Source organism: Syngnathus leptorhynchus, chromosome 1 (assembly GCF_054491065.1).
Source record: "Syngnathus leptorhynchus isolate UIUO chromosome 1, UIUO_Slep, whole genome shotgun sequence".
NCBI classification, from domain to species: domain Eukaryota; kingdom Metazoa; phylum Chordata; class Actinopteri; order Syngnathiformes; family Syngnathidae; genus Syngnathus; species Syngnathus leptorhynchus.
The window spans coordinates 5,643,197-5,667,418 of record NC_141195.1 but is presented as its reverse complement, the minus strand read 5'-3'; the positions used below and the strand labels follow the sequence as shown (position 1 = coordinate 5,667,418).

The 24,222-nt window shown below is 39.2% G+C and overlaps 1 protein-coding gene across 5 annotated transcripts in view; it reads left to right on the top strand.

Annotated features, from left to right (window-relative positions):
* The window catches only part of LOC147061554 (metabotropic glutamate receptor 4-like), a 92,835-nt gene extending 68,884 nt beyond the window's left edge, over positions 1 to 23,951 (top strand). Inside the window, exons 4-13 of one of the 5 annotated variants that reach the window (XR_015066695.1) lie at positions 3,766 to 3,901; positions 5,391 to 5,545; positions 6,779 to 6,919; positions 11,243 to 11,443; positions 15,093 to 15,229; positions 16,582 to 17,517; positions 19,793 to 20,039; positions 21,105 to 21,150; positions 21,736 to 21,821; positions 22,273 to 23,951. Coding sequence is in view for 2 of the 5 variants with exons in the window: in XM_085916429.1 (XP_085772555.1) it covers positions 3,766 to 3,901; positions 5,391 to 5,545; positions 6,779 to 6,919; positions 11,243 to 11,443; positions 15,093 to 15,229; positions 16,582 to 17,517; positions 19,793 to 20,039; positions 22,273 to 22,322 (2,003 nt within the window). In the remaining 3 variants the exon portion in view is untranslated. Of the gene's footprint in view, positions 1 to 3,765; positions 3,902 to 5,390; positions 5,546 to 6,778; positions 6,920 to 11,242; positions 11,444 to 15,092; positions 15,230 to 16,581; positions 17,518 to 19,792; positions 20,040 to 21,104; positions 21,151 to 21,709; positions 21,822 to 22,272 lie in introns of all 5 variants that reach the window. The other 4 variants (XR_015066694.1, XR_015066689.1, XM_085916442.1 and 1 more) reach the window with 4 other exon arrangements.
* Positions 23,952 to 24,222: the final 271 nt, after the last annotated feature.

Sequence of the window (24,222 nt, the reverse complement as noted above, 5' to 3'; positions counted from 1 at the left end):
TCATTGGAACCCTTAGTGAGCTTCTGTTCAATTGCAGTGAGCCAATATGCAAACATGAGAAACGATCAAGGCAGCTACTCACCCACAGGTGTCAACCAAAAAGTAATATTTGTTGATGTAATCGAGCAAACGATGGAAGACATGAGAGAAGAGCCTTGCCATCTCCTCTCCGGCGGCTATTTTTAGAACTGGTTTTAGATGGCGCTCAGCTGTTAGGAGCAATGAGTGTTGGGAAAGAAATACACTCTTCATTAAGTTTTTAAGAGTGGCTGCTGCAGTATAGTGTGGGATCCTTCAATTTGTCCGTTTTATTGTGTGTTTCATGACATGATTAGTCTGGCATGGCTTCAGCAGGTCATGCAATAAATGAACATGTCTTTTAAATCGTTGGACTGGAATTGCCAATTTCCAGTGCTTATATTTTTATTACTCTGATCAGACATGACAATACCGTTATTTACAGTTTGCGTTACATGCAGACAGTTAACCAAAACTGATTTTCTCACAAGGATGAATGTTCATGCTCTTATTGCATCAGCAGCGAGCAAGCGTCCTCTCGCTTTATCAGAGGTGGGCGGGGCTAACCCCAGAGTACAAGTCTGTCACAATGTGCTCATTAACGTGGCAAGAAAGACTACATTGCCACCCGCTTATTTATTAGTTGAATCTTTGCAAGCGAGAATCCACATAAACTACCGAACAAAAGATATCTGTCGACAGCCGATTGTTCAGCAAAGTTATTTATGAGCATCTTCACAAAAAACAGGCAAATGCTGCTAAAAGAAAGCGTTTTACTTTGAGCCACTGACAATTTGAGCAAAACGCTGTATGGTAGAATCAATTGTGGTGAATCAAATTTAGTGATAAAACGTCTTCTGGCAGCTAATTGACTCAAGAAAAAAAGACTGTGATCTATTTGTGTAGAATAATTTGTAGAATGTCCGGAGGTGGCAAAAATGTATTTCATGTGGAAAAATTATTTGAGAAAGGTCACAGCCTAGATCAAGTCATCTATCTAATTTATGCAGGGGCCTAATACAACTAGTTTTTCCCCCACTTTAATTTGATAACAACCACAGGTTTTTTATTTAATTTCATATCAACCATAACTTACTGCAGAGGACATGATCCAATATTAAAGAAGCCAAAATAAATGTGCTAATGTAATGTACAATCACTTGTCCTGATTTACAGGCCAATGTAGCATTCAAATGATTACTTTAATATTAACTGGTGATTTTACACTTAATTGTGTTTATTGGTTTTTACTTGTTTTTAATTGTATTCCTGCTGTTTTGACTCAAAGAGCCTTAAATTGGACCCTTTGGATAATTTCCACCGTCCATTATTCAACTGTCAGAGAAAAGGTGCATCACTGGCACAAGCTGTCACCACCAGTGTGAAGGTCACTTTGAGCTTTGATTCTGCAGGTGCTGTCACACCTCGCCTCTCATGTCACACAAAGTGACAGGAGTCGTGCAGCATTTATTATTTGGCTTGCAACCTACCAGGACTTGAAGGACCAGTTTCGTTCTTATGGCGTCATGTAGTTGAAAGCCACCTGGGGTTGTTGAATTTGGTTTTACAACGGCCACAGCTTGTAAATTTGCAATCATTCTAAAATTGTGAGCCTCCAAAGCTTTTTGTCAAGAGACAAACAAACACAAAATGTTAAAAATCGGATATTTGTAAGTGTAATCTAATTGATTAGCTGTTATCAGAAAACATGCTTCCTGGGTGTAAAACTGCTTTGGATGAAATGTCCCTTTAACTAGTTTTGAAATCACAAATAAATAGTTTAAAAAGATGGATGGTAATAACAATTGCCAGCAATATCTCTATTTATAAAAAGTGAAATCAATTTGTAATTTTAGTAATGACACAAAATCTGTCTTCAGGGGCCACATAAAAGGATGTAGCGGGCCGTATCTGGCCCCCGAGCCTTGAATTTTACACCTATGCTTTAGAGCTTCTTGAAATTGTTGGATTGGATTGTCAAACTATTTTGACTATAAAGACTGTCGGATGTACGTACCACATTTGCACAGGGGCTTTTCTGTAAACAGTAATCAAAAAGTGAAGAGACAGATGTAGGTCAGTTAATTTATCACAGGTTCAGCAACGTCCTTCCAGTCCAGGGAAGACTTCTTTCAATGACCAATATGAAGATGCACATTGACAAAAGATTGTGTTAGCAGAGAATCAAACTGCTTTGTTCACAAAATAACTAACGAACCAGTCAAGTGCATTGTGGCCCAACTCCCAGCGGCAGCAGTCTTATCCCCTTGTTTCCTCCCTCTATTCTCTTCTGAGGTGGCTGGAGGCTGCTATTGATGTGAGGAGAGACGAAAAGGAAGGGATGAGTGCTCTGCTTCCACATAGCAGATGTTGTGGGAATGGGGGACTGAAGTACCGGTGAAGCAAAGGCATAGAATTCAATGATTGATAGAGTCTCAGAGAGCGGAGAACCACTGCTAAATTTTCCATGAGCCTCTAAGAGTAGTGTAAGTGTAATGATAGAGAAAGGGGGACTGATAACCTCCACTTCAGTTTCACCAAGGCTTTGCCTATCCATGGCCATGGAGAGAGTGGAAATGGTACATATGGACAAATAATTGCAAAGGTCTATTATGTTTCTTCTGTTGTGCATACACTTGAATATAATATAGCACATGTACGGAGACATAAAAGACTCACTTGTTCCATCTATTTTCTTCCGCTAATCCCGGGTAGGGTCACAGGGTTAGCAGCTTTGGTCCAGTTCTTCGATTCTGGCCCCAGCCACCTCATCAAGCTCTTCCGGGAGAATTCCGAGAGATTCCCAGGCCAACCGGGAAATAGTACAGGGATGTCCCCGGGGGCTTCTCCTGGTGGGATGAATGTGGCTCCACCTCAGCGGGGACATCCTAACTAAACGTCCAAGCCGCCTCGTGACAAAGTGCAACCTTCACTGAAAACAAATCTGACTCACTGTTGGCACCGTGTATCAAAACATAACAGAACTGTTGTGTTATGGCCACTAGTACACAACAAGAAAAGGCATTTTAATGCAGATTTTCTACCTCTAATGGCAGAAGAAATTTAGGAAAACATCATAAAGTCAACGACAGACTACACATTGTATGTTAGTGCAGGCCAACGGTTAAGAATCAGGCGTGACTTTTCATGTATATTTCATTTAGTTTCACGGTAGCCACTATTTTCCTCGCCTCATTTCTCAAATTTGAGGTCAGACTTTTCCACACATTCCTGATGTCAGAGTTGTGTAAATGCTGTGAACTCACTATGGTCTTATTCCTGCATTGATTGTTTATTGGTTTTGATATGGGTCAACGGAATAGCATTCATTATCATGCACAAGTCCCTTTGGCATTTTGGCAAGATGCTACATAAAATTAAAGTCATGCATGGGGAATTTAAAAGCCTCGTTGGTGACCTATCCAATGTCACCTTTTGACTGTTGGTCAATAGCGGATCATCTCAAAGAGGACATATACTTTCTCTACCACTCAGAGGGCAATCATTGAAGTGTATCCCAAGAATAAATCATTAAATTAACTAGACAATACTATGGATTTTTTCTAATGCATTGAAAGAGCAAATTCCAGAATGTCAAAGACAAAAACAATGAGTCCACTTGAATAAAATAAGTCCACCGCTAACCCTCGCAATAAACACAGAATCTCACTAAACGTTGGACTATGAAACTGAAGTTATCATTGGCATTTTAACGACAAAATGTTTTATAATTGTTTCCCTTTTTAGGTGACCTCTGCATTTCCCAGTCTGTGAAAATCCCGCGTGAACCAAAAGCTGGGGAGTTTGACAAGATAATTCGCAGGCTAAGTGAGAACCCAAACGCCCGGGTGGTCATTATATTTGCCAACGAGGATGACATCAGGTAAGTTAAATTAGATCATGTCGTGTAGTCGTGTGTAGATTGTGTCTTGTTGCGTATGATCTTAGCTACTCCAACATTTGAAGCATTATATGAGTAACTTTTCACTAAATGTTTCTACAATTTTATTGAAGAGTGCATCATAAAACTAATGCCTTTGTCATTCAAACAAACAGGTTTCCATTTATTGAAATACTAAAGTCCCCCTTGTGCCGACTAAAATATATCTGTTCCAATTCATTATCTGGTTTTAAGACTGATTGTCTCCATTAAGAATAATTAGTTGTAGGCATAATCATCACACACAGTACTGTTGTAGCTTTGTAAGGGAAGTTGTCCCCTGGCAAGCACTTAGTAGGCTAGTGTATTTCTCGGGGCCAGTGAATTAGGGCGGTCCCTTGGTGATGACAGGGCCAGAAGTCCCGCTGCTCATTGACTTAATCCCATCCAGATAACGGCTTCTTGTGTGGATATATAGTAATTACCCAAAGCCAGTGGGATCTGATCTGCACACTTCTGCTGCATCCTTGAACCCTGTGCAGTTAGCTCTGAATAGAGTGTCCTATTAATGAAGCGCAAGGCACATTGCACAAAGTAGATGAATTACCGTGGGTTTTGGAAAAGAAGACTTATGTCTTCAGTTGAGTGGGCTTGTTGCACAACATTGGTTTTGCTAGTTTCTTCAGCTTGTTTGTCAAATTTATTATTTCAGAATGTAGATGCATATTGTTGAAAACAATAAAATAGGATCTCTATAGTTGTATTGTTAAAATTTCAGTCGGACTAATTAATTGGGTACTTGTTGCATTTAATTGCTATAAATAGGGTTGATATTGCAAAAATATGAAATAAATCAAAACAAAATAAATACTTTTACTTCTCACTTAAACATTCCGTAGCTCACTCATCTGCCACCATTGTCATGTGGTGAGAAAATCTATTCCTCACAATTTGGTCTAATAAGCACATAACACACTTGTGGAAATTTGACTTTTCCCCCCCTGTTATTCCTCATCAAGTACACAACCTTTTGGTCATAAAAATGGTAGCCCCCCCTCCAAGGATATAATGGCCTTGCATGGAACTTTTCAGACTGATAATATTTCTTCTGACAGCTAGTTCCGACTATAAAGGATGCATCTACAATACAATAAGTTGCTTGTGTTGTAGGAGCATTGAGGGTCAGTAAAGCCGCACAGGCCAGATGGCATTTTAAAATGTTGATGTCGCTACACTCCAGCTTTCAACTGCGCCTGCACAGGGGCCTTATATTTACTTCCATTGGCAGCAAGCCTGGACAAATGTGGCACGGGGGTGATTGTGGAAAAAACTGAATGTACTCTAAGGATATTTTCCGCCTTTGGAGGCCACTCATTTCTATTGCCTTTATATGCAAATACACCTAGAGTCAATAGAGTATTCTAGACATGGAATTACCTGTATAGTGCCTTTGCTGACTCTTTGGGGTTACAGAGCCTTTCATGTCTTCTAGGCGGCTGCTCCAAGCGGCAAAGAAGGCCAATCAAACAGGCCATTTTATCTGGGTAGGTTCAGACAGCTGGGGGTCCAAAATCTCCCCAATACTGAACCAGGAAGAGATGGCTGAAGGTGCTGTGACCATCCTGCCGAAACGACAATCCATCAAAGGTGCTGTGAAATTGGAACTATACTTGAAAAACATTATGTTGTACAACATTCCACCTGCACACAATTTGAGTATTGACAATACCTTGAGAAAAAATATAAAACATGTTATATAACTGACATAGTTTCTTTACATATAGGGATGTATTCACAGCTCAAAACAGAGCTCAGGTACCTCCTGTTTTCAAAGATCAATCTTGAGATGTTTCTACATGATAATTGGGGGACTGGACATGATTTGAAAAGATAGGCACCTGTATAGAGATTGAAAGTGCATGTCAAAGCACAAACCAAGCAATCGTCGGTAGACAGGATTGTCCTAAAGCGGACATGTGGGAAAGGGTAAAGGATTATTCCTGTTTTTTTTTTTTTTTTGGAGGGTCCCAACTAGCACAGTGGCCTCCATCATTTGTTAAGACTCACCTCGACTCCACTCCACCTGTCTAAACTGAGCAATGGGGGGGGCGGGGGTTAAGGTTAGGGCATTACTCTTAGGAGCAGCAAAGAACCCAATCTTCACTCTGTCGGAGCTCAAGCCTTCCTCAGAGTAAAGAGGAAAAATCCTTCAGAATGACAACCATCTTTGCAGCAATCCACCAATCAGGTCTGTAGTGGGACCAGCTAGAATGCACTCCTTAGTTCAAGATAGACATAAGACACCCTTGATTGCCTAAAAGGATTGATTTTAAAGACAAAAGATGAAGGTTGACATTTTTTATATGAATCCCAGGCAATTTGTTCAGAAAAACTGACACCGCCCAACAAGTAACATCGCAACGATGCATTGTATTGGCAGCATCATACTGCGGGAATATTTTTTTGTGACAGCAACAGGGAGATTAGTCCGAATTGTAGGAAAGTCAACCAATATACAGCTCATCTCGGATGAATACCTGCTCCAGAGCACTTTTGATTCAGGCAAGAGCGACCGATCATCTTTCAGCAGGACGAAAATCCTTAAGCTCCGAGCCAGTATATCAAAAGAGTGGCTTCAGGACAACTATGTGAACATTCATGATTGCTCCATTCAGGGCCCAGACCTGATCAGTCATAATTGATTGATCAGTCACTGCAATGTCTCCGCCAGTGAGATAAGTTCCAGTTAACAGCACTGGTCTTCACACCATTACAATTGTATTTGTACACTAACTTTGATAATGACACAGATTGACTTTGTGGAAAATGACTAAAAGTTGATTTAGGTTTGTAAGTATAATTCTGAAACTTCTCTTTTAGGGTTTGACCGCTACTTCATCAGTCGAACACTGGAAAACAACAGGCGAAACATCTGGTTCGCCGAGTTTTGGGAGAACAACTTCCAGTGCAAACTTAGTCGACATGCCGTGAAGAAAGGATCTGGCATCAAAAAGTGCACAAGTGAGTACACACGCAATAAAACCAGCTGCACTCAGGCATAGGAATACTCTCAATCAATCACCATGTAATTTGAGGTAAATTTATAAAGCCTCTGGGATTTCAGAAGCACACTTCACACTCGTATCCATCCAAAATGTGATGGATGTAGAGAAGCAAAGGTGAGCCTCTAATTTTGTTGAAATGAATGATTTTGTGTGTGCTGCCTATCTTGTGCAAGACGGCAAACCCCATGCGCTGAAAACATAATTGAAAGTAAATCCAATAAAGTATGCTGACAACAAGCCTTTAGAACATTAAAGTCAGAGGGATCCCCCAGACTGTCTCCCACTGATTCAGTATGCGACACTGCAATGCTCGCAGGCTGATTTGCAGCTACGGCCAGTAATGGTTTAATCACATGCCTAACAGATGTATTACCAGCATGGTAAAGAGTCGCAAAACACAAAGAGGAGAGAGGTTTTCATCTACTAATACACTTGCACCGGCCCATTTCCTGTTCAACCTTTGTAACTAATCCTCATTGTGCTCGGGAGACATGGGCTGCTAACATACGCACATAGCGCTATACGGAAGATAAAGTCAATTCAAAAAACATGTCCTATGATTTTTTTCTGCATAATGTTGTGTCAGAGTGCTTGTGATAGAAGAATATTTTAGAATCTATCCATTTTTTTAACTGCTTTATCCTCATGAGGGTGACGGGCTTGGCTGGAGCCTCTCTCAGCAGTCTCTGGGCAGCAGACGGGATGCCAATTGCAGTATTTTTTAATCATTATGGCATTTAATACATAATTATTATTATACACCAAACAGCCACAACATTATGACGAATTGCACGGAATAATGTTCTACCATTACAATGATAATAATGTTCGGTTTCAACTGACACTATGAGAAAGGTATTCATTAACCAATATGAAAGAGCTCTACAGTAAATTTGGAAATAAACAAGTCCACCGCATCAACATTATTACCTTAACCACAAAAGCAGACGCAGGCATCCATTTAAAAATGTTATGCAAGTTATCAGAATGTTCCGGCCGACTTGTCAGTGTATATTCTGTAATGTGCGGTACGTTTTACAAGAACATTAGTCGTACAAGACCAATATACATTCATATTCATAAATTGCATCTGAGACTACCATCAAAGCAAGCATGTAAAGGAACATTGGAGAACCCAGGACCCTCTTATTTTATAATAATGTTAACATCATCCTCATCGGCTTGATAAAAGCAGCAGATAGTAAATAGCAGTTATTTGTAATGATGGAACAAAGTACAAGGCCCACGAATAAGTGACAATATCATTAGAGGATGTACAAAAATTACAATGGGAAGAAGAACAAACACACTCACTCGAACTCTCAAACTCTGCTGAACCCCTGAAAATGATTCAGCGCTTTATATAAAGCCCAGGGTAAGAACCACTGGACTGGAGAATGTAATATTCTTTATGAGCCAAAATAATTAGATGACCATGCAATTATTTAGGCCATTATTCTCTTCCCAAGTCTGAGCTTGTGCACTTTTCATGTTTGGTTAAGTTAGTAATGAACATGGAAACAAAGAGCTTCACGTATGCATTGAAAGACAGCATGATTTCTTTTTTTATATATATAAATACATTTCATTCTGTATAAAATCATTCTGATATCGAGGATATCATGCTTAAAAAAATGGTGTGTCTGCTGTGAAATTATTTAACCTGATACCTTAAAAATCTCGAGCATCGGTAAAGCATGGAAATGATCGGTCTGGCTGGAAAGCTGCTTTTCCAAAAGTCAGCAAGGTGGAATGATAGCCTCGGGGTTCGGACAAAATCATTAAATATTTCAACGTCCATGCCCCCTGTGTCTCAAACACTGCCAACATGTACACCGTCGCCTTCTGTTGTGCCGTTGTTGCGCTTTCATTTTCTCCCATTCATTCTCGAAAAAAAACAAAAAAAAAACTTGAAGGGTTCTCTGACTTTGAAAAAAAGTGAAAACACACAACCTGAATTATATAAATTCCAATTCTCCGAAGGCCACAAATGACTATATGTACCTGTTGCTCTTTTGTTTTGTCCCCGAGAATTAGTTCATAATTGATATTTGGAATACAGCGAAGTTGCGTAAAAACTAAATATATCATGTCAGTTGAATGTAAATTGAATTCTGGCTCAGTTATAATGCATTTTAAAACCAAGTTAAATTGTTCTGCATTATGAATGCCTCTAGTTTGTTCTGCTTCAGATTATAGCTCTAAAGACATGCACTTGAGGAGAAATCTGCCAAAAATCACGTTAAATATATATCTATATTTATATTATGTTTTTTTTTTTTGGGGGGGGGGGGGTATGAACTAGTAGAACTACCCTTTTATGTGACCTTTTAGGTTGCATGCTCTTTGGAGTTTGGAGCAAAAAGTGGATTTAGCAAGACATTAAAACCTGGGGGATACATGACTGCTCAGAATGCTAAAAGGTCAGACATATACAGGACAGCATGATCACCCAAAGGCATCAGATCATGAGCCTCACTCCAAAAAATAAAAATGAACAAGCAATATTAGCTAATAAAAGATTTTAACAGTGAAAATAAAATAAACCTTCAGGTTACAAGGATTAAATGCACATTGAACGTTTTGCAGGCAAGAAGAGGATTCAATAATTCTTTCCCCACAGACACACAGTTCACACTGTTTCACACTATTGAAGCATAAAATGTGATTCAGTTTTACACAGACGGAGGGTCATGAATTGCTGATATAACCTTGAATGTGTCACAAGCCAGACAAATGTTCCACGCTATCATGGTTTTGTCAGTCGTTCCGGTCCATAAAGGGCACGACATTGGTTCAAACCATTTCTACAAAACACAAAAAGTCCATATATAATTATTTGCCCTGCTTCATGATCATTGGATTAGATTTAAGAGATGAGTATGCCTGCTTCATGTAATGTAGTCTGACTGGCCAGTAAGGTTTCAGTTTGAATGAAGCGAGCTTTGCATCCTTGCAGGCGTGAGTCATAAAGGCGAGTCATCAAAACCCCAGCCCAATTCTCACGTTCACAGAATGCATCAAGAAAATGAATGCAAATACTTGAAACAGTGTTTGACATGCTGTTTGATTCTCTCAAATTTCCCCATCTTAGCATATCCTGTACCAACATCCAACAAGTATTAGTTCAACACCCAAGAGCAAGTCATCGCTGTGGTTATCATATTTTTTTTCAATTTTGTAGTTCACAACATCTGACCTTGGTGTCTTTGGGAATTTGTGTCTTACGAGTGACAATACTGAATGCTTTGGATCTGAAGAAAGTGTGAGTGCATTAAAATACTCTAATGTGTAAAATGGTCACAATATTTTGCTATGCCCAAAATAAACACACAAGAAAAATGTTATTGTTATTTTTTTCGTGTTGATTTTGTTAGAAAAAATGCTACGGGAGTGTAGTGCTGGCTCACATTATTGTTATCACCCACTTGCAATGACCCACAAGGTCGACACATCGAAGGCTGACAATGTAGCTCCATCATTGGAGGATATTGATCGGCTATTCTGTAATTTTACTGCATCAAGACAGAAATCCTTGGGAACCTTTCGCCTCACTCTACTCCATGAGTGACATAAAATAACCAATCTTCCTCCTCTTAAGATGTTGTATTCCATCTGGCCACATGCACTCCTGTCTCAGCATGTTCTTTCCCAAATTTGAATTTGGGTCTTTGTATTGAGTACAAAGACTGTCACAGACAATTTACAATTAAGGCTTATGAAAAGAATCCAGACGCCACTTACTCTCGTGTAGTCTTCTGTGTTATCTGATTCATCTCCTTCTGTGTTCCAGCAAAGGATAAGCTTGATAACTGAACTTTGCAAAATGACACATTTTCAAAAGACGTAAGAGTAAGACAAGCTTGGTTAAGATTAATATACAAACATCATACTGTATCTATGATAATACTGAAGAATGATGCTCTGTCCTCCACTCCTGGATCACCACTCAATCATCTTGTCTCTTGTTGATTAATGGATTTGAGCTTGGTTGAGATAAACGGATTGCAAAAACAAGACGTTAGACAGGAGAAATGTTCCATGAAGAATATTATGGGGTCGATATCTGGAGACGGTGGTAAGATGCATTGTGATTGAGACATAAGCTTCTTCGCTCATTAAATGAAGGGCACCAAGTCTTATCAATAAGCCTTCAATTCCTAGCTTGCCGTAATGGCCTCTTAATGAAAATGATTACTACATTTTCTTGATGTTGTTTTTGTACACTTTTGTTTTCTTCATTCCCATGTATGATCTCCCTTTGTACTTTTATCACCAGATCACGAGAGGATTGGTAAAGATTCATCCTATGAACAAGAGGGAAAGGTCCAGTTTGTGATTGATGCAGTTTACGCCATGGCTCACGCTTTGCACAACATGCATAAAGATCTCTGCCCGGGGAAAGTTGGCCTCTGCTCCAAGATGGATGCCATCAATGGCACATTGCTGCTCAAATACATTCGAAATGTCAATTTCTCAGGTATGTATTCATGATATACCAAAGTACAAAAGAACCAAGATGAAGTATGTTGTCCTACCAACATCCAAGGTGTATACTTTCATGATTATATGTTGGTCTCCAACTATCGGGCTGCTGAATAGAAAATCTTCCGAGAGGCAGGCCATTAGCTTGACAATTAAAAGCAGGAGAGTGTTTTTCTTTGTCTTGTCACAAGTGAACATTGTTTTTTTTAAAATACATTCTCTATTGGGTTGTAATTATACACAAGGAGAAGAAGAGCAGTAGGCAGCACATCAAACAACACAAGCACCGGTAATTTGTACTTACTGTATATTTATGCTCCTGTTAAACTTAAAGAACGGCAATGGTTTTATCGTGGTGCAGATAGGAAAGAACCAAAGGACACACGTGAGGTCAACTTTATTTAGTTTTGGACTTTTTTCCCATAGAAAATGATTTGGGAATTAGTTGTGGGATTCATGTTAGTTGCCAGCCTCCACATGAGAACCAGCGGTTGACAGCCCCGAGGATTAGTCTTGATGGGAATTACAGTATAGAATGAAGTGACAAAATAATTTCCAAGGTCTACAAACACCCACCAGATTGTGCACAGTTGGCTCTTAGAGAGTGGGTTAGGATTTCAGATAAAGTTTTTGGGAGTTGGGATTAAAAAACGATATTAGCCTTTAACAATGCAGTCAACCTTTCTTATACATAGATTTTCAAAACACTTGTCTAGTAACTCATTAGGCCTCCTTTTCAAAAACATTGTTGACCCGGGCCCAAGTGACCTTATTGGGATCTAAGCAGGTCATTCATTATTCAGAAAACAAAAAAAGAACCACCCATTGAGTTATAATATATAGTCCAGTATGCTTTGGTGTAAACATTATACAAATTTACAAAATACTGTAGATACGTTCCCTAAACATTGGGATTAAGCTAAAATTAGTCATACCATGGACTTGTAATTCAAATGCATGTTATTTTATAATAATACTATACAGTAACCTGACTTTCTTTCAGGAGCACAAATGAATTTAAAAGCTGTGTAGGTAAACAAAATGGAATCATCAACATGATCCTGGAAAATTATTGGAATTTTCCATATCTGCTGACTAAAGGAAATGAGAAACCAAGCTACGAACCAAGATTGCGTTGATATGCATTGATGGACACACTTGACATGTATCCTACATAATCTTAACTATGCACTCAATAATTACAGACGTACTTAGAGCCCTTTATAGCAAAATATTGTCTTTTATGGAGGAGCATTATAATTCCCTAATAAGACAGTAAAGTACGGCTCCATGCGCAAGATTCAATATTTGCTGTCACATTTATACTTAAAGCCGTTATTGCTGCCTGGTCTGATTTAACTTTGTGGATGGAACACTCGGGATCACTGTAGCATGGACAGCTCAGACTTTACTGGAGGAAATGAAAGAGATTTAAAGAGGCCATACTTACATGGGTGCACAAATCAGAAGAATCTGAATCAGAAGGAAGTGTTCGTTGACATCTCTGCACAGTTATTAAACCAGCCTTACATGCTTTAAAAAAAATGTTAAGAGAATCAGCATTTGATGTTGCCCCTAATGCTTCACAGTCTTCACGAGAAGGAAATATTTAGCAGAAGAATATTGTTGTTATTAAATTACAGTGTTCATGTGGCGAGCATGTTGTGCTGTATTTTGTGACAAATCAAATAAATCAGGTCCACTTCAGACACCATCATAAACAGCTACATTATCACTGTACAAATATAAATGAACACTTTTTCCTGCAACATTAGTCACCATACTCTTTGGCTAATCATCAACAGAGAGGAATAGAGTTACATACATCATGACTTTAAATTAAGCATTTTCAGATTTAAACGTTTTTTTTTGGAAGTCATCTCAGTGGTAGAAATATTTATCTAAGAAAGATTGACATAATTTCTTCTCATTCTATGCAATCAAAACAAAATTCAGGTTTGGAGGTGCTGATTCTGATCCCAAGAGGGCATTGCATTTGTTCTCAAGATATTTTTGTTCATAATTTAAATTGGTTAATATAGCACTAAAATAACTAACAAAGTTAGGAAAAATCATTTGCGTCAGGTTATGAAAAAATATGAAATTGACCCTATTTGGACAAAAGGCTTTCCGCCAAACAACAACGATATATGCAAATGCCTGTGTAATATTTTTAACTTAAATAAATAATACATTCAGCATTATTTAACATTAAGAAGTAATTAATTACATTTGGTCACATTTAGTTATGTTTATATTGTATTGTGCATACGTATGTGTCCCTCAGTGAAAATAGGTTTGACACCCCAGATGTAGAGCATTCCATAAACTGGACATCTTTTAAATGTGAGAGGAAATAAACTGTCTCATGAAAACCCATGCAAGAAGGAGAAAATGCAAACTGACATGAGCTGACAGTGAAGCAGACACTCCATAACCATTCTCCCAAGTGCCAAGTCAAAATACTTGTGAGCCCCTGATAATGGATATTTTGCATAAGTTGGTCCTCCTCCCGAGTGGTAAAAGCCAAGTGAAACATCCATCCATCCATTTTCTGAACCGCTTAGTCCCCACGGGGGTCGCGGGCGTGCTAGAGCCTATCCCAGCCATCATCGGGCTGCCAGCCAATCGCAGGCCACACAGAGACGAACAACTATCAACACTCTCACTCACACCGAGGAGTGCTCAATCAGCCAACCAAGCATGTCTTTGGGAGGAAACCGAAGTGCCCGGAGAAAACCCACGCAGGCACCGGGAGAACATGCAAACTCCACACAGGGAGGGCTGGAGATGGAATAGAACCCGCACCTTCCTAACTGTGAGGCGGATGTGCAAACCAGCGCGGCACAGAGATCTTATATGAAAATTTTACCCTGCAATCACATGATAGCCACTGTGGTTGATGTTTGAAGGCAAACAACATGAAACTGTATCCAATATTCAACCGCTCAAAGAATGAATTAAAATGAAATAAAATGAAAGCACATCTAAAAATTTTAATGTCTTTTTAATGGAATATCATACTTAAACAGTAGAACAATATTGAAAATGTGTTGCGACATGACATGGAAGTCGCTCACATTCAAACCAATGTGAGCCTCCAAGTTAAGCGAGAATCTCTTTTCAAGCTTTTGCGGTTGTCAGTGAAATCAGACGAAGATTCTGCTAATAGGACTTTTCGCAGACGTGGAAGCTGATTATTGAACTTTAATCTTTTGTGCTCTGTTTCACAATTCACTGATGTTCAAGGAAGGTTCAAAAGGTTTGCTTTGTGACAGAAAGGAACAGAGGGAGGACGGATGAGACCTCAATAGAGACCTCAAACGGTAATTAAAATCAGTGCTGTCGTTTGTCTGCATCTGAGGACAACCTTGAAGATAACAAGCGATGAGGCAGTAAACGGAAAGAAGGCGTGTGATATGGGAACGTGAACAGACAGCTGTGTGGACCCTTGTCAAAGAACCACAACAGCCTAGCTGTCAACATCCATTTGGTCCTTTCATTAACATCTCTGTGGAGTCATTTAATCTCAGGGTATTACAAAAACAAGAGATTTCCGATTTTGCAAATCACTTAGATTGGACACAATAAAACAATGCACTGTTACAATAACACATTTTGTTTTGTTTTTGTGTCCTCCGCAGGAATCGCTGGCACGCCCGTGGTCTTCAACGTGAACGGAGATGCTCCTGGTCGCTATGAAATCTACCAATACCAGATGAAAAATAACACTACAGAGTATAAAATCATTGGCCACTGGACCGACCATCTGCACTTGGATGTAGGGATCTCTTTCTTAATTATTTACGGTCTTGAAAGGAAAGCTAACTCGTTAATTAACTATGCCAAAATAGATGGATGCATGTAGTTGTGCTAATGTTAAGGTTTCAGGTTATGTTAACAGTTCATAAACTCGTAGACAAGCAACATTCACTTTAATGTGGTAAATGTGCAAGTAAAGCTTTTAACATTGATTTCTTTTGGCATCGTCAGTGCAATAAAACTCCAGTTTATTCTCCAGCAAAACATCTGAAGGAACAGTGTCGCATATGCAAACATCAAACTACCACAGGAACAATGAGCATTGCTTATTTTTATGGTTTTGAATCATTTATACTCAACCCCCCAGGTACTCTATTTTTGTTTCAGCACACAGCACAGGTATTCTATTGAATTATTGCAGAAATCAAGGTTCCGTGTTTCTTTTGCGCTCTGATCGACTGCCCCAGCACTGCCTGGCAGAAATCTCTTAGAATAATCACGAACACCCTATGAAGATGTAAAAACAATACCTCTAAACTATATTATATTATATATTTGTAGTTGTATAAACTTGATTTTCGTTTTTCTTTTACTCTTTACACAGACACAATCAAAAGTCATAGGAACATGATATACAAGTAAAACTGAAAATGGCTAAACTCTATCTACTCCTATTTCCCTCAAGTAACTATTCCATGTAGTTCATTCATTGTTCACATTTGCCACATCCGAAGAGGTAAGGCTTACTGTGTTGTTGTGAACACAAGATAAGTTCAGGATTTTACAACTATTTTGATACATGAACATCCGAAAGAAGTGATTTGAAAATTAAGTTTCAATTTGCTCCATGAATCAGTTGTATTTTGTGACTTCTCTAGATGGCACTCTGTTCAAAATTGGGCTGAAAGCACATTGACTTGCCATTTCTTAAATCATTTTTTAAAATTTACAGTGCCTAGAGGAGTCAAAAAATAAAACAACTGTTTCATGAAGCAAATTGGAAGCTTCATTTTTGCATGTCATCATCATCTAGAAGTATTTGGAGACTAGGGGCCAACAGAAGCCATTAGATTTTTATTTTGAGGGGGAATATTTATTTTGTTTGAATTTTGTGTTCTCGTGCTTAAAATATTCTGTTGGTCAACTGTAATTCATCAACAGTCCTTAATATTTTACTTCTCACTCTTAGAAGGTAGAATTTATCTATTTGTTTTCTTAAGGTCACGAGAGAACACAAATATTTGATTTTGCAGTCAGTTAATAATTTACGTTAACGTATTAGGATTTAAAAAAAGTAAAAGAAATAAGAACGTAGATCGTTGTACCAAAGGAATGATTTTTTATTTTTTTATTTTATCCATCCTCCGACAGACAGATGAAATGCAGTGGCCAGGTGAAACACAAGAAGTGCCCTCGTCCATTTGCAGTCAACCCTGTCGCGCTGGCCAGCGCAAGAAAATTGTGAAAGGAATACCCTGCTGTTGGCACTGTGAGAATTGTGACGGCTACCAGTACCAGGCAGACACTTACACATGCAAGATGTGTCGCTTCGACCTTCGGCCCAATGACAACCACACCGCCTGTGTTCCCATCCCTATTGTCAAGCTGGAGTGGAGCTCTCCGTGGGCCGTCATCCCCGTCCTGATCGCCGTCTTGGGCATCATGGCAACTGTGTTTGTGGTTGTTACCTTTGTGCGCTACAACGACACACCCATTGTCAAGGCGTTGGGTCGAGAACTGAGCTACGTGCTTCTGACTGGTATCTTCTTGTGCTATGCCACAACGTTCCTCATGATCTCCGCTCCTGATGTGTTTATATGTTCACTGCGCAGGATCTTTCTTGGCCTGGGTATGAGTATCAGCTATGCAGCCCTGCTCACTAAGACAAATCGTATCTACAGAATTTTTGAGCAAGGCAAGATGTCAGTCAGTGCCCCTCGCTTCATTTCCCCGGCCTCACAGTTAGTCATCACGTTCAGCCTGATTTCAGTGCAACTCCTCGGGGTGTGTATCTGGTTTGGCGTCGACCCCTCGCAAGCCATCATCGACTACGAAGACCAACGCACGGCCAATCCCGATATGGCCCGCGGCGTTTTGAAGTGCGACATATCGGACCTTTCTCTCATCTGTCTGTTGGGATACAGCATGCTCTTAATGGTCACCTGCACGGTTTACGCCATCAAGACCAGAGGGGTTCCGGAGACGTTTAACGAGGCCAAACCCATCGGCTTCACCATGTACACCACTTGCATCGTATGGCTTGCCTTTATCCCCATCTTCTTTGGGACGTCACAATCGGCAGAAAAGGTAAATAAATATTATTTGACTCGCACGTGTTAGAAGTCAATATTTCACTTGAGTTATTTTATTTCCTGTGTGCAACCTTGTTACAAAAATGGCCACTTGACAATCGAAGGCACCTCCGACAGCTCTTGGCTTTGGCCTGGGCATCCACTTTTTGGTTTCCATATGATGTATTTTATGTGCCCTCTTTGCATCCATTGCAGCCTGGTGATCCTGAAAGGGGGATCCTTCCATCTGTGGTCCCTTCTCAAGGTTTCTCATTTTTCCCCTTGTAGGGGTTTTTTGAGTTTTTCCTTGCCCTTTTGGGAGCCTAAGATCAGGGGATGCTTTGAGAATTATTGTCAATTGATTGTCTATGTGAAGCCCTTTGAGACTGCTTGTGATTTAGGGCTATACAAATAAACTTGACTTGACTTGACTTGACTTGACTATTGTTTGTCGAATTTGACTACGCATCACGATGATGATCCAGCATTTCTTTCCGCAGAGATTACGCTTGTGAGTTTAATTCTTGGAATCTGTGTTTGTGTGAGAGAATATAGAAGAAACTAGAATAATGCTGGTTGCCTAATCATATGGTTATTCGACATGATGTTCTATCGAGGGAGAAAGTTCTCCTGATAGTGGCATTTCAAAAGACTTCCATATTCACCAAGCTTGTGAGGAAAAACGTCCAGCCAAAACGCAGATAATCATCAAAGATCCACAAAAAATGGTTGTGAGTGTAGATTGGAGAGCTACCTTGTAATATTGTGCAACCAGAGTCCATCATACAGAAAACATGTTTTACCTTATAACAAAAAAAAACCAATTCATTCTTGAACAAAGTGTGAAAATGCTCACTTTCTACCAGATATACAATCATATCGAAACGTCAGGGAAATTGATGTTGAACGGCGGCAGGAAGTGGACAATGGTCTCCATTCCGCTCACTGTGACTGTGTTGTGACTTTACCCCGGGCAATGTGTAATCTTCTCTGGAGATTATAAGAGTACCATTCCACCATGAAGAACTGTTGATGGAACACGATGACCTATCACTTCCACTCTGTATTGACATCTTACCTGGTAGACATCGACTAGCCCGCTCTACATTTTACGATGTATCATATTCACAGAACCACAACATTAGCTACACAAAAACAAGAAAAAAGTAACTGTATATCATATAAAAATGATGCATTACCGCAATAATCACTGAACAGTATTTTCAGCTCTGACACACAAAAAAATCATTCATCAAAAAAATGAATAAATCTGATATTGACTAAGTCCTTCTCGGCAGGAGTTGCCGTTATCCTGCCGCAGTTTGAGACATTGGCAACATTGGCTATATTTTTGGCACTGGTTTAAATGCAAATATGTCAAAAGTGCTAGATGTATCATGACTACTCAAAACATTCAGGACTCATTTTGGTATCGGCCTGAAAAGAAGTGGTATCAAATAACCCTAGTATGAGGATAATAAATAGTATTGCACAAGCTTACATGCCAACTATAGCTGCGCTTGAGACACAACCTTGTGAGCTAATGCCATGTCAAACAATGAATACATTTAGTGTCACCTGAAAAAACTGTGGACAAACATTTTGAAGGATTTCTACCACCACAATGCAACAGGCTTTGTCACTTAAGGCGACACATTCCAAATATTTTTGAAGGTATAAATAAAATTCACACTAAGGAAAACAATGCCAACCTCTTGATGCTTTGGTATTTCACAAGCATTCATTACGTTTGCTTTGGTGTACATGACTTAGTGTACAACATCATTTTTCAAACCCTCCGCAAACTCAGCAGAATCAAAGAAAAACAAAAACCCTGAAAAAAAAATACTTGTTCGAAGCAACGGGAAGATATTTGTCTGTGCTCTGTTTTGTAGCCTGTAGCCATGTTTCTGACTTCCAGCTGTGAGCTGCAGCTGTCACTGGCCAAAAGCCTTCATGCTGTGGTCTAAAGCCTCAAGGCAAAAATAAAAGAGCAGCCTGCACTGACATCTATATCAAGGCATTCTTGTAGTTGGTGTACGTTATATGCTTTTATTTAGTGTATAATATAAAAAATAATAATTAAAAAAAAAATGTGAGAAATATTGATTGACGGAGCAATGACTTCTGTGGTTTGTATTTTGGGTTCAATCTTTGACAAATTTTTTGACAGACCAGTGACACTATGATAAGCTGCAAATGTACTCATTCAGTCAACACTAATGCCAATGGATTGGTCATATCCTCAACAAATAATACTTTGCTAATATTCTGTCTTATCTATAATGCAGATGTACATCCAGACCACAACCTTGACCATCTCTGTTAGCCTCAGTGCATCAGTCTCTCTGGGTATGCTTTACATGCCCAAGGTCTACGTGGTTCTCTTTCATCCGGAGCAGAACGTACCAAAGCGCAAGCGCAGCCTGAAGGCTGTGGTCACCGCAGCCACCATGTCCAACAAGTTCAACCCAAAAGGTGGTCTGAGGCCCAATGGGGAGGCAAAGTCAGAACTCTGCGAAAGTCTGGAAACACAAGGTTGGTCTTGCTCACCCACATGTAGTAAACGGTTGTGACAGCTTTGAATGTCTGATGATGACATACAAGGAAGTCTACAAATAATGAATGGCTCGTATCTTGTACTTTCAAATATTATCAAATACCCACCTCATGCACACAGTACAGTTTGAACGCACTTGTTTACATGAAATACAGGGAAAAGAGTAAAAAAAAAAATGTTTTTCATAAAATGTGTGCATTCCATTGACTTTAATTATGGAAATACCATAATAGATTCAACAATCTATTGAATGTTGAATTGTTGAATATTGTTGAATATTGCAATGTTAATAAGAATGAAATAGATTTTTTCTTCATCTGCAGCAAAATTAAGAAGGCTCTCACTCATCCGCGTGTTGCTACTCCACAAGCGTGATGGAACTAATCTTTTTAAAGATGTTTTGTGTGTGTGTGTGTGTGTGTGTGTGTGTGTGTGTGTGTGTGTGTGTGTGTGTGTGTGTGTGTGTGTGTGTGTGTGTGTGTGTGTGTGTGTGTGTGTGTGTGTGTGTGTGTGTGTGTGTGTGTGTGTGTGTGTGTGTAATTCTGCAAACAAATCAGCAAATCAGTGTCAGAGCGTAACAAGAAAAGCAGGAAGTGACTTGTTTGTTCCACCGGGTTGATTCACAAAAAGGTTCCATTCTTCATAACTCCAGTAAAACCGCCAATTTCCAATCAGGGGGAGTGACGGGGAGCCCACACTGGTCTGATTTTGAAAGGGATGAAAGAGCCTAGTAGTGTTGCAAAAGGATTTTTTTTTTTCAATCACCAAGATAAAGGCGGTCGACGTGTGGGGAGAAGGATTAAATCAAGCAGCCGTGCATGATTACTCCAAGTCCTGATTTGATTCACAGACAAACTCAACTGTATGAAACACTCAAAAGCATTCGCCCACACGTACATCTATCTCCGGCGTATGCCTTTTTTTTTTTTTTGTGCAACCTCAGAATGCAGTTGCTCCGGCTATTGCAAATCTGTGTACATGCTGACTCTCACGCGCTGCCTTGAATGGAATAAGCTGACAAGTGTTCTGTGTGTCTGTGTCAGACTGTGTTGAGGGAAGGGAGCCTTGTGAGGGGTCTTAAGCTCTCAGGTAACCCACTGGATGTTTCTCCTTGTGACCACTTTTTTGTATCTTTACGTTAATGCTGACATTCACCATCACTGGGTGCACACCAGCAAAAAAAAAAAAGAAATAGATCGTGACTGCTTACTTGATCAGTGCACACCGACAACATGGATGACAAAATTTGTGTGTGATGCTTCCAAACAAAAGCAACACAGTGTTAAAGACAGATGGCTCCAATTCTTCCTGGACCATCTATTTTTTATCTAGGCCTCACAGCCTATAAATATTCAAATCATATTCATTTATCAATGCTCTGGTTGGAGGAAAGGTTTGTAATGAAGTGACTACAACCCTATACCGTGTGCCGCTGACGCTGGAAGCATTACATCACCTTATCTGTGGTACCACTGGCCTGATGCTGGTGCTCAGCTATTTTCTGACTAGATTCATCACATCTGACATTCAATCTGCTGCACGGACTGATTGGTATAGTGATTACCACCGCCGTGCATGCTCACTGGGGACTGTTTGATTGTGACACACGGAAGGTATTTTCTATCAGTCTTACAAGTTTGACTCACAGGTCACATATGATTGCATGAACGGCAGCAGCATATCAAAGAGTGCTTCGACTGTCAAACATGAATGACGACGTTTACAATGCCAAGAGGTATTACATGCATACTTATCAACAGGTAATTCGCTTTATATTCTTGCACATTTTGCAAAATACCTGCGAGGTGTAAATAGGTTTTTGCATCATGAAAATTATATATATATATATATATATATATATATATATATATATATATATATATATATATATATATATATATATATATATATATATATATATATAATTTTTATGATGCAAAAACCTATGCCACAAAGAGTTATCCATAATAAGAGGATAATTAAATCCAAGCAACCGCTTTTGAAATACTTATTTTTACTGTAGCATAGCAACATTTTTGAAATGTTGGAAGGGGGGAACTGTTTTTTTGCCCTAATTTGATTAAGTCATGAATAGAACTCATCAATCAGGACATGTGTTCCCAAGATTTCCGTTTAATGCCAATTTCCACATCAATCAGTGAGCATTTTTAACCATGTTTATTCTTGTTGTTGCACCCCCCTCCCCTGCAGTGTTGGCCTCCAAGCAGACATATATAAGCTACAGTAACCATGCCATCTAAGAGGCAGTCGAGTGTGAGCCCAAGGAGAGATACTAGAAGATCTGCTGCCGCACAGACGAAAGCTGGGATTGAAAGGATGTCATATTTTTTTAGATAATAAACACCACTTCTATCAGACATGAGTCGAATGCAAGCAAAAGACGAGGGATGAAAAGTCGGGAACCGTTCATTTCCCCCTTCCCTGAGACACATAATGTTGGATTTTGATGTTTCCTGGCACAGGATGAATGCGCCACCTCAAACCAACACTTTGTTTTCTTTCAGAAGTCAATAGCTCACATTTCAGGCATCTCCTCGGCTGAGCCATTCGACTCACTCAAACAAACAAACAAACAAACAATAAAAACCTAGGTGGTGGGGGATGAACTAAATCTTGATGGAGTTGCTACTCGTCAAACTGTACACTGCCTTACAAGAGTTTGTGAACTAACCATATCTGGCAACAGTCAAGAAGAAATCGCTCAGTCATTCCGATTTATTTGTGTTTTCTATCAGTGTTTCATAATTCTGTCAACATCGCCATACATTTTTGGGGCAAACCTAATATACAGAGTCCCAGAGCATGCTTGTGGACGCATCACGTGTACTGTGCTGTGTTGTCAATGGAATGCGATGTGTCATGATTGTCATTAACAGTAGAGACCATTAGCCAACCTCTGAAAAAGGAGCCCAACAACACAGAAGTTGATTTGTTTAGCTACTTTAAAAATGTCAAATTAAATGGCCCTTATTTAATCTTTTGTTTTTATGGAATATATTTGGGATCCCCCTCCCTACAGGGGATTTGGGAAGCGGTTATTGATATTTACAAAAGTAATGCTCATCGTGTATTCTAGCATCCTTTGGATGAAAACCTTTATTTGCAGGTTGCCGTTCTGCAGCTTGATAAATAAGAGCCATTCCCTTCATTTTGTGCACTGACCTTTCATCTTCCACGGACCGCTCATGGTGTCGTATGCTTTGCGTAACGTCTGAGTGCATTCTGTTTAGACACTAGGAAAGAACTCAGTGTACAAAATCGAAATGTGTAAACTCCACTTCTGTCTTCTGTCTCTCTAATTCTCCTTCGTATTCCTCGTGAAAAAAGCAACTCTTGAATTTGTCACAATACTTATCCTCAGCCATGCAGAATACGTATGTTGCATGTCGAAAAATGTAAGTCGTGTGAACAACTTGATATTCAGGTCTGATGTCCCGGAAGGTAACTGTTGAAGAGAATTATAACACACCAATGGATTGGGTTTTATTAAAAATTCTTGCAGCTCTCAGCTAGAACAAAGGTTCTATGATATTGCTGCATAGGCATTTATTTCCATTATTTGGATAAAGTATTGTTTGTGGGAAAAGTGTTTGTGATAATGAGTACACTTAACGACTTTTTTTGTCACAATATTGCTTTTATTTTTCGAAAACATTGTATGTGGAATTAAGTGCTGAGTGAAACTACTGTAAGTGGCAAGTAAATATATGTTTACAAATGGTTTCATCATGTTTGCTTTATGTATGGAAATTATTTTTTAAAAAAGGGAAACAAAAATAAATACAGTGCCTGGATATTTATGAATTATCGATAGAAAAGAATACAGATGTGTAGAGCATGTTCATTTTTATACGAGATGTTTCTAATAAAAGCACACTTTTTGTAATAATGTGTTTTACTTTATCTTCACTATTTTAGGAATAGTTTTGTTGTTTTTGTTGTTGTTGTTGTTGTTTTGCAGCTATGATATTGACTAGAATACAAAACTGCGGTTTGGTAGCTGCAAGCCAAAGTATGGACAACTGAAATTGGAAAAAAAGAGTTCAATAGATGATGCATTTTCATACATGCTAGGTATGCATAGATGGCTAATTCAATTCAAGACATCATTGGATGTACAGAGTAATATACATTTACTGT